The sequence below is a fragment of the Akebia trifoliata genome, chromosome 14 (genome assembly GCF_017979445.1).
Source record: "Akebia trifoliata isolate Shusen 1 chromosome 14, ASM1797944v1, whole genome shotgun sequence".
NCBI classification, from domain to species: domain Eukaryota; kingdom Viridiplantae; phylum Streptophyta; class Magnoliopsida; order Ranunculales; family Lardizabalaceae; genus Akebia; species Akebia trifoliata.
In genome coordinates, this window is record NC_141388.1 from 5,752,468 (window position 1) to 5,763,936 (window position 11,469).

The 11,469-nt window shown below is 35.6% G+C and overlaps 1 protein-coding gene across 1 annotated transcript; it reads right to left on the minus strand.

Moving 5' to 3' along the window:
* Nucleotides 1-1,709: 1,709 nt before the first annotated feature.
* Nucleotides 1,710-7,295, minus strand: LOC147385801 (E3 ubiquitin-protein ligase WAV3-like). Its single transcript, XM_086423268.1, has 2 exons — nucleotides 6,462-7,295; nucleotides 1,710-4,039 (listed from the first exon to the last, which is right to left on the minus strand). Exons 1-2 carry the CDS (start codon nucleotides 6,705-6,707, stop codon nucleotides 2,114-2,116), a joined length of 2,172 nt encoding a protein of 723 aa, XP_086279394.1. The 5' UTR covers nucleotides 6,708-7,295; the 3' UTR covers nucleotides 1,710-2,113.
* Nucleotides 7,296-11,469: the final 4,174 nt, after the last annotated feature.

Genomic DNA, 11,469 nt, shown 5'->3' on the forward strand with positions numbered 1-11,469 from the left:
AACAGTATCTATACGTTATTTTTCTACGCTTATTGCTAGAAAAAAAAAAATTCAGCAATTTTTGTCAAAATAACATGTTTGTTTACTCTATATTTTCAGCACTTATTGCTGAAAATAAGTGAAAAAAATTCAGCATTATTTTGATGCTGAAAAAAGGTGTTGAAGCGGTAAGCACTTCACTTTTTTCGACACGGACAAGTATGTCCTTCATTTTTTTGAGCACGAACAAGTATGCTCTTATTCTTAAAAGGATATTACCTCTTATATCCCATGGATAAGTATATAGGCACCCCACAAATTAATAAACCCACACCATGACTAAATTATTTTATCTTACATGGGTTAAAAGTTTTGGAATAAGTTGATTTTTGGTGAGGATGATCTCCTCATTAGTATATAAGCACCCCACAAATTAATAAACCCACACCATGACTAAATTATTTTATCTTATATGGGTTAAAAGTTTTGGAATAAATTGATTTTTGATGAGGATGATCTCTACAATGAGAAGATCATCCTCACCAAAAATCAGCATCCTAAAACTTCTAACCATATCAAAACAAGTTCAAAAACCGTAAATCGTCCCCTTTTTTTTTTTTTTGAAAACTATTTTTGACGAGTTAAAAGTTTCAAAATGGACTGATTTTTGATAAGGATGATCTCTAGACCATATAGACCATTCTCAAAATTTTGCTCATTTTAAAAACTTTAACTCATATAAAACAAAAAAAAATTGGCTATGGTGTTGATTGTCCTTATTAATTCATAGGATGCTTTTATAATTACATATCATTTATTTCCATCGAAAATTATTCATCTAAAATTAAGTTCTTTTAATATTGATTTCAAATTTTGGTGACTTCTATGGCATTATTATTTTTAATTTGAAATTTATGGGCTTTTATAAATGGAAATTATTATTTATAAAGTGAAGATTTGAGTATTATTTATTATTTAAAAATGAATTGTATTTTAATTTTATAAGAAATAATATATTTTATTGTGCTTGATAAGAAATAGGCATTTGAAACATGCAAATAATGTATAATATGATTGTAAGGGTAACAAAGACAATTTACTAACTTCAATAATGTTTAACAAACATGATTCAGCATCTAAACAAACAACTTTTTCAACATCTAAATTCAGCGCTTATAAGTTTCAACACTTAATGCTATTCAGCACTTATAGAAGGAACGGTATCTACGTGTGGTACGTTTTAGTTAGTATTTAAAACACATTGAGCTCTTAAACAAGCCGTGCACATAGCCTTACATGTTTTAAATCCAAACCAAAATGTGCCACATAGGCACCGTGTGTTGCTATAGGAACGAGACACCATTCTGGATCGGGACTCAAAAATATATGGTTCAGTGCACATTCCACATCAGTTGAGTGGATTTGAGAATTTACTTCTGAGTTATTTTCGCAAGGCTCTTCCACCAATTATGGTCATGAAATATATGAAGAGAAGTACGAAAGGTCTCTCTAATTTTAGTTGGAGAAAGTATTTGTCAAAAGCTAATTTTACCCAAAACTCCCAAATTAGTTTCTAAATGAAAACTTAACCCCAATAATGAGAACAAAATATATTTTATCTCTAAAAATGATAATTTGAACAATAGAAACTTATCAGAAAGTAAGAACTAAATATCATGTTACATGTCAAGAAGAGAAGAACTAAATATCATGGCCAGTCCTAAAAAACAAGAAAAGAATCAAGAGCGAAACTATTTATATATTGAGTGAAGAATGCAACCAAAGTATATCCCCCAATTACAAGATTATACCCCCAACCACCACCAGCACCCAAAAGAGAAAAAAATACCTTTCTCTTATATACACCAAACACCCAAAAAGAACCAACAAAGTAAACAAAGAGATGATGTTTTAAGACCCTTCTTCTCCCAAAACCAGTTTCCCACCCTTTCTCCAATTCTTATTCAGTTACAAGACGTGAAATTTGCAACACCCAAAAGAAAATCCTGCCCTTTATATCACCCCAATTTACCCCACCTATCCCAAAAAAGAAAAAAAAAAGAAAAAAAAAACTGAGGCACTGAACATAATATGTGATGCAATTTGCAGATAATTTTGAAAGCAACCATACGGATTACCTCGGCTGTGGTTGGAGTGAAAATGATCGAGCTGGACGAACAGGTGGCTGAGGAGACGAGCCAGACAATAACATTGTCTGAGATCGAGTAAGCATGTCAACCATGGATGGGGTCTGGTAAGCATGTACTAGGGTTGCACTATCGGTTGAGTCTCCGCGTGCCGTTGCCCTTTGCCATGAATGAGAGCTCAGTCCTGACAGAACATATGCCCTGCCAGACATCTCGTAGATTTGCCGACTCGCCATCCTATCTTGCATCTCCTTAAGCTCTGCGTCTAGCGCAACACAAAGACGGTCTTTCGCTCGTGCCAATGTGGTTTCTGACAACATCCTCCGACAGTTCTCCAGGATTGACACTGCACCAGATAAATCACCCCGCTCTGCTGCAGCTTGTGCCTCAGCAATAGCCTCAGCAGCTCGGACACGGCTTCTCTGTCTGTCCACCTCGACTGAAACCACCCGTTCTCTGACAATTTCAGGCCTCTGGATTCTTACTTCTTCGCTTTCTAAAGTCACAGTTTCATTTGAAACAGGATCTCTGTAAACACAACAAACCTTCAGCAAGGACATTTCCTTGCTGGGATCACTTGCTGGAACATTGATCGATACTAGAAAATCCCTCTGTTCATCGGCATACAAATCCCCAACATCAATAAAACCAGTCCGCGCCTCATTCATCACACTGGTGGCATAACTTCCTGCTTTTAATGGACCAAGATGTATGTCAGGGTGCACACACTCAACACTTACTCGCAGGTCTTGAACAACTACGCTCAGAAGCCCTCCTATGCACTGAGCAAATGCATCCTGGACCACACCCTCAGCCTCTATGAAAGAGAAAGTCCCGCCAGATTTCTCTGAAATCGAGTGCATTGATGCAGCATCATGGTCTGCACCAAACCCAAATGCATGGACTGGAAGCCGGAACCCCGAGTTCCCACTTCCTCGGGAAGAGAGTGGGAGGAGGGATTGGTAATCGGGTCGCATGTGGTTGGGACCGCTAGCAGTATACGTGTCCTGCCCATCTGACAACAGTATGATACTGCAGACAGGGTTCTTCTCCCTGCGCTCCTCCATCACCTTGGCACCTTTCCTCAGGCCGTCTGCGATGTTGGTCCCACCATTTGAGGTCAGAGAGTTCACAGCCTGCAATGCTTGTTGCCGTCCAGAATCAGTCATCCGACGGAGAGGAAAGAGGCGATGAGCAGTGGATGAGAAGGCAATGACTGACAGACGGTCAGATGGACCGAGATTCTGTATCACAAACCCCATCGCTCGCTTTAGCAAGGCAAGCTTGGTACCTGCCATGCTACCACTGACATCAAGCACAGTTACAAGGTCTACAGGAGTACGAGAAGTTTGAGAGATTGGTGGCAAGTTAGCCTGGTTTCTGCTCGGATTATTTCTTGAATTTGTGACAGGAGCTTTGAGATGGATTAGTACAGTAAAGTTCTCCTGCGAAGTTAACCGGGGAATAGCTGTGACTTCCGGGTATGTTTTGATCTCCATGGTTCTAATGGTATTTTCATCCACAGCATCTCTAGTGGAGGAGCTTTTATCAGGTAAATCTGGTTGATGGTCTAATGGTTCATCATCGTTGAAGACATTTGGCTCAGTAGCTCGGAAAAGGGATGCAAGGTGCCGATTGGAGTCTGCCCGTGGAGGAAGCCGACGTAATACAGTCATCCAGGCATCATTTGGGGGGCAATCCACTGAGTTTACTCTTGCCCTACCATGGAGTAGATCTAACGGGGGACCTTGGAAGGGAACTTCCTTCCATTTTGCTCTGCAAACTGGGCATACTTCATTGCCATGCTTCACATTTGAAGCGATACATTGGAAATGGAAGGCATGTGAGCATTCTGCTGTAAAGATGGCATGGCCATGGCCTGGTTTCATGGTGCCCAAGCATATAGCGCAGGTCTGATGCAAATTAAAGAAAACAGATGAGAAGAAATTTTTTCAATGAAACCAATAAATCTTTTGCAAGTAAAGGAGAAAAAAATATAAAAGACTAAGGTGGTTCAATTACACTAAAGACCACGACCGACTGTTTGAAAGCACAACAACATAAAATATTATTCAACTCAGAAGGATCCAATGAAGAAAACTACAGAGAAGCTCATCCAAGTATGTTTCAAATGCATCATTATAATTAGAGGTTAAAATGATAAGCAAAAAAATTGAGGTTAAAATTAGTGAGCAAAGATGAATAGAAAACCTAATGGCTTCTTCGAAGTATTATAATTAGAGGTTAAAATGATTAGCAAAAAAATTGAGGTTAAAATTAGAGAGCAAAGATGAATAGAAAACCTAATGGCTTCTTCGAAGTAATCCTGCATGCATGTACAAGCAAGTTAGAATCAGAAAGAACGTTGAGGTGTGGGGTTAGATCCATAGCTCAGTTGGTTGGACACATTGCAAAACAACTTTGAGGTCGTGGGTTCAAGTCCAGTTTACCCATTTAAAAAAAAGGTTTGAACCACGAAGAAATTAAGCAAAATACTATTATATTTAATAAGAATTCTCTTTCAAAACCAACATTCTTGAAGCAGATTACTATGGAATACCACAATTCCTATTGCTAATAACAAAAGGTTATCAAATGGCACACTTTTTGCCCCCCGGACCATCCAAATGTTTGGCCCAACTTTTAATGAACCTAAACCAAAAAATCAGCCTGATGGGTAATTCCTTCCAGTCAAATATTGGGCATTTCACATCATTGGCTTTGACTTTATGCTTTTACAACATAAGCCTGATATAATTATTAGAAAAATCAATGGGTGGACAAAACATTCATATGGCCAGTGAGAACAAAAAGTGTCACGTGACAATATTTGGGAGACCAAGAAAAGGTCAAGTGGCACTCTTTTGGTTCTCATTTGTCAATGAATGTTTTGACCAATGTATAGCAAAAACAGCTTGATTGGTGAGCTTTTAGCCACTGGATTGGAGAATTTCTTCATCAATGGCATGAAATCCACAATTGGGCCACTTGCTAATACCCACGATGAAATATGCAAAATCGAATGGCCAAAAATCATCAACCAATCTAATTATTGCTGTGTAGATCCACTAGGGATGGGCCAAATATTCATGGGGGCATTGGGCATTAAAATATGTGCCACAAAGCAATTTTTGGGGAGGTGTGGGATAGCTTTTTTTTGGTTTCATATGAAAATCAAATACAATTATTTAACTAGAGAATTATTGGAACTAATTTCACTCAAATTAGGGTATCAACTCAGCTCAACTACCAAAAGGGACAAGAAACCAAGGCTAGACTTAAGAAAAACCAAGGAAACAAGGGCGTTAGCTTTTTTAGTATTACACTAACATGGTTCCAAAAGATTGTCCGAGACTGAAATGACTCACGCAAGACGTATCCACTATCGATAACCCTTGTTTCCTCTTCCTTCAAAGATTTGGGAAGAAACTCACATCTCATTCAAGATAACTAAGATGTCTCGCTGAGTCATCTCAGTGCTGCACGTTTCTTGGCAAAAGAGAGTAGAGAAGACTAAAAACTGAGATTGAAAACCATGTACACTAATGATGAATTTCTTTCAAGTCAATCCGAAAGATTACAACATCTAGGAGAGAAATCATGTGTTACTGTTACAATTTTTTTCTTTTACACTTTTGTTTTTCCTTTGATGAAGTTTACCACTTAGAAAGCTCGCAATTAACGGCCCACACACACTTTTGTTAAAAGAAGAACACTGCATATGGAAGAGTGTAATTACTGACAAAAGGAGCTACTTTCCCTTCCAGGGGGAAGGATAAAAAGGAAAGGTGTTCCTGTAGTTTTTCCTTTTCAAATAAGCCAAACGACAATGGTCCTTAAAGAGAATAGTACGCTTTAACCCCCATAAGCCAAGGTCACAGCGAAGGCGAAAACAACATTACAACATACACCAAAATCCTTATTTTCAGCTAACTTTCAACCCAAAATAAAAATAAAAATCCCCTTTTGTTTATAATGGGAAAATTTTAAAAACTGAACCCAGAAAAATATTATTGTTTATGTTTCTAAATTTGCACACAAAGATTGGCACTTTGGCAGATTCAGTCAAAGAAAAAAGCAATAGAGACAAATAGTAGACAGAGAACAGGAAATTTAAGCAGAAATAGAGAATCATTAATATGTAATCTTAAAAACAAAGATTAGGGATTCTTTAGTTCACAAGAAGTCAAAATTAAAAAGATAACAAAAAAAGTTCATAATTTTTCTCAATATCTCTTCATCTAAAGTTAGTTGATTCCAGAATCAAACCATCCGAATAAATCATCTAAAAAATAACAAATAATGCAGAAAATATAAGAAGGAAATGAAGCAAACCTTTGAGGATCTGCTGCCACTTTTCACCAACCGAAGACCGGAAGAAGATGACGTCGTCGTAGTCGGTGTGGCTAATCGAGAATCTGAGCTTCTGGCGGCTGGAGAAACTGAAGGAGAAAGCGAAGAAACGTCAGAGAATCTTCCAACAGAATCAACAGATGGTGAAGATTCCTCTAGAGTTCTAGGAACGAAAACACAGAGATTCAATCCAAGAGCGGTCTTCGCTTTCCTCCATTTGCTTCCCATTTTTCTCAGATCTGAACCTTCGATGAGAAAATCAGATCCTCAACAACTTGTTCTTCAAAGAGAATTCAAAATAAAGATTTCTGAAATCGTTAATCGAACCGACAAACATATAAAAATCTACAAAAGCTGATCTCAAAGACCTCTCTTTAACTCAATCCAGATTCCAGATATCTGTCTTAGCGTTTCTTGAGATTTAAAACCAGAGAAGACGAGGATTGAAGAAGAAAACTAGATCTCGAAATGCTTCTTCGCGCACACTTCAAACCGAGGAGATTTCAGCTAGAATTTTGTGCCCTAAATAATACCTTTTAAAAATGGAAATAAAACACGGAAACCGAGATTTTTGAATGAAGGACTAGTCGCATAGATATAAGTTAGACCAAAGATAGCTTTAATTCAACGATTTTAAAGAAACCTAACAACGTCATCAAAGCAATTAAGTCGTGCAAGAAAATGCAGCTTTTAGTCCTTTTCGGCTCTTCGTCGTGGCCACCATTTGAGCTCTGGTTTTGAACTTCAAGAGGATGGAATATGCAACATAAGCAGCTTTTTTTTTTTACAGTTGGGCGGGAGCGAAACCAGTGAGAGAAGATTGAAGAAGTTCAGTTTTATACTGCTTCAATCTTCAATTGCCTAACTTACCCTTCTATTTCTATTAATTACATAAATGCCACGGTAAAATTTACGAGGGTAATTTTTAGTTTTGACCTTTTTTTTTTTCCTGAATATTATGTCTTAAACGAAGTTTGTCGGCTGAGACAGCTAGAAAAGATCCTTGGGGATTCCCTAGTGAAAAGACATCCAGATTCCCTAGGTGTGTTTTTCTTTCGAATCTACCGTACGTTTGACGTTTCCATCAAACGCTGTTTGAGATAAGAAATTTTTTTTTTACAGCTATTTTTATTTATGAAACTAAGAAGTGCAACTTTGTTGCTTTTCCAAATAGCAAAAGTTTGATGTTATCTTTTAGAGCAACGGTTGTCTTGTTAATTCTTCGAGGAAATAAAAAAGTCTGATTTTTGAACGTTGGATTTGAGTATCAAAAAGGATCATATCATTGATTAACAATTAAATATTAACCAATTAAATAAGAGAGCTGCTATTGACACATCAATTTTTACTAATGCCACGTCAATCCTTAAGTTGATCACCAAGGAATTGCAAACAATTGGTGCGGCAATAGTAAAAGTTGGTGTGGCAATAGTAATTCTCTTAAATACTTAGTAGTCACCCATTAAGTTATATTTTCATGTATAATTTCATCAATAGATCCAAAAGTATAATATCAAATTATTTTTTTGATAATCGGGTATCTCGTAGAACGAACAGGGCTTGTATCTAGGTGTTGCTCAGTCTATAGACCATGGTCTTGTCCAAGGATTAGTTATGGGGCACGTGCAACGCCCCCATTGTACATCACACACACCAAGTAAGTGAGTGCACCATTGCAGAAGGCATTGGGGAATTAATAATATCAAGAAATGGGGTGTTGGATGGGTATGGCATTATTATTGCTTTTCTCCCTCTCTTGAGACATGATGAGTGAAAAAATTATAATATTAAAGAAAAAAAAAATTTAATATAAAAAATAAGAAGAGTGAATCCCCACATGAGGGGAGGAGAAAAGGGGAGACCTATTATCAGTTCTCAACATCCTTGGAAATTCCGAGTAGGTTCAAACTCTCCCAATTTGTGACTCACAATATGATATAATAGACAAATGTTTAGGAGGATGTCATAACTTGTATTTTGATTGTGTTATCTTCGTTTGGTATGTTGTTATTATTTATGGTTGCTAGGTTAATTATATTTTAAAAAAAATTGCGGGACAACGTGGCTACACTTGAAGAGTCTAAAGTGATGCCACCTTAGCTTATTATTTCAATATATTAACAAAAACTACTTTTGTAATTTACAAATTTTATTTAATGTGGATTTTGATCAACATACCCACCCTTGTAAAACTCCATGTCTCCTCTATATCTTCTTTAAAATAAAAAATAAAAATAAAAAACAGATGTGGAAGCTCATCTAAATGAAGGCAGGAGGACTTGATTTGGTAGGATTCAATCCAAATTAGATTAGGCTCCAATTAATCCAATTCTTTGAACCATGACGGGGCATGAGAATTATAGGTTTTTTAGGGTTAATTCCCCAAAGAAATCCTAAGAACATGACCCAATATCATTTGCATTCCTCTTTTGATTATCAGAGAGATTCTATTGTTGTGCCAATTTTTACTTATTACACACCAAACTTCCAAATCAAGTAATTGGGATGGAGATGGTCAATCTTTGTTTATGAGGATTAGACTCTTGTTTCTTCTTTTCTTTGAAAACAATAACCAAAATTTCATTCATTCTCCTCTAAAGATCTTGTCGAAAAGAGAGACCCTTGTTAAAAGATTTCCTTGAAGTTTCACCAAAGCTAACTATGACAACGATATTGTATCCACCCATGTCAAATCTATGTTGTCTAGCCTTCACAAAAGCAACAATGTCTTTTCTCTTCTAGTTTTCACTCATACTAGTCCCTTAACACTATGCCAGGGAATCTTCTTCTACCCTTTTATCAAAACTTAGAACATTTCCACTAGAAAAATGTTTTTTTTTTCTTTTTCTTACTCCTTTCAATTTGGATTTAAATGAACTCTGTTAACTTGAAGAAACAAATAGAAATTTAAGTCTTTCTTAACCAATGATTCATTCATAGTCACCAAGTCAGAATACGAGTTTAAAGCGGTCAGGAAAACTTTTTTTTTTTTTTTAAAAGAGAAAAAAATGATAAATATATAATAAAATTATGAAAAATATATATAGATTATATAATATATTAGGCATTTATTCTAAGTTTTCAATACATTTTGGAGTAAAAAATAATACTATTGAATATCTGCATGATAACATTTTTTCACATATAATTTTACATTTTATGATGTTAAAAAGTTTAACCATCGACGTATCTTTCGAACAGAATAAGACAATTGAAATTTTTTAATGACCATACCATCACGACATTATCATCAAATCCTACATTAAACAACTTTTATAGATCAAATTATAAACAACCATAAGGTTATAAAACTTAATCATATGCTTATCAACAAATAGTTTTTTTGCTTTTTAGAGTGTTTAACGTAAAAATGTATTTTTAAAAGTAAAAAAAAATGCATTTTTTTTAAAAGGATGATTTTTTTTAATCGTTAGAGTCATAAAATGCATTTTAAGTAAGATTAATCCAAGTCCTCCCTCTCGTATTCTCATTATTGAAGGTTTTTTTTTTTTTTTATAACAATTTTCTAAAAACGTCTAGAGTAAGAAAGATAAAAGAAAAATAATTGATATATCTTTATTCTTATTTTGGTGCAATTTATCATTATATTAATTAGTGTGTATTAGTAAAAGTTGTTGTGGTAATAGAAGATCTCTATTATCATTCTTTTAAGCATTCATGCCATAATAGATTGGGTAACCAACTATAGCCGATTTCCCTCAGGTGGCATGCTTAGAAATGTTAGTCAGGGCAAGAGTGCCTCTCTTGCTAAGGCTAACCAAACTCTAGGAAAAAACATTGACGCGGCTTCCCGCTTCAAAATTTTAATAGAATCCTCTTCTTTGGATTACACATGCATGGTGTCTCAAAGGAGGTATCTCAAATAGTAATGAAAAAAGTAAGGGATGTGAAATAAATACAAAATGACATATGTTATGTTACAAATTAAGAGGGTTCTATCAAAATTTTGAAGCAGTCTGCTCTCTTCAAAGTTGGACTCCAAACTCTATATGCTACTGAGAGTACGAGAGAATGAAATAGTGGACAACACATAGAGCAAGAATCAACTCATGGTTTTAAATCTCGTCCGAGACTGATATGACTCATATCGTCTATGAAAGAGATAGACAAGACGTCTCACAAGTGCAAAATCTCGCAAGATGAACGAGTTGACTTAGACGATATTTTTGAAAATCTCATCTGAGTCAGTAAAACTTGATTGAATCAACAAGAAATTTTGTATAATTTAATTAAAATAATTAATTTTTTAAGAATTTAAACATATATTTTTTTAATATATGTATATATATATATATATATATGAAAAAATAAATTGTAAGCCATGTTAAAGGGTTTATCTTGTCCGAGATGGGACTTGTCCGAAACATCTTGGTTTTGTCTATGAACGAGACGAAATGTCAGACTGAATTTTAGTTTATTTTCATTTCTAATCATTTTTAGGTTAGGATAGATGATAAACCCCTATTTACGTGAAATAATACTAATAAATTGTGAATGATTTTAAAAATACATGAATTTAATTTTTTTAGAATCTCATTTTGCCGAGCTTAATAAAGAGAAATTTTATTGACATGCCAAGAAATTCTATGGGCCCTCCAATTTTTAGGGACACCTCTAAAAATCAAATTTTTTTGCGAGCACTTCTTGTCAAAGGGCACTCTTCACCCTCCAATGATTCCGACCACTTGGGCAAGGAGGAGAGAGAGGAGGATCGGAGGATCAGAGAAGAAGAAGAAAATGAAGAATAGGGGGAGAGAGATCGGAGGATCAAAGGAAAGGAAAAATGAGGAGTGCCCTTAGAAAAAAAAAAAAAAACTTTGGTCCGCCCTTAGAGTTTCATGGCATGTTAATATAGGAGAGAGATCAAAGAAGGAGGAGAATTGAAGGTTAGCATAAGGAGAAGAAAAAGAAGATAAAGAATAGGGGGAGAGAGACCAGAGTCGAAGGAGGATTGGAGGAAAGGGAGAAG

Excerpts from the sequence above, each read along its gene's own strand:
- LOC147385801 (XM_086423268.1), bottom strand. The coding sequence starts at position 6,707 with ATGGGAAGCAAATGGAGGAAAGCGAAGACCGCTCTTGGATTGAATCTC. Across the intron at positions 4,040-6,461 it reads GTGGCAGCAGATCCTCAAAG|ACCTGCGCTATATGCTTGGG; the intron begins GTTTGCTTCATT and ends AATTTGCATCAG.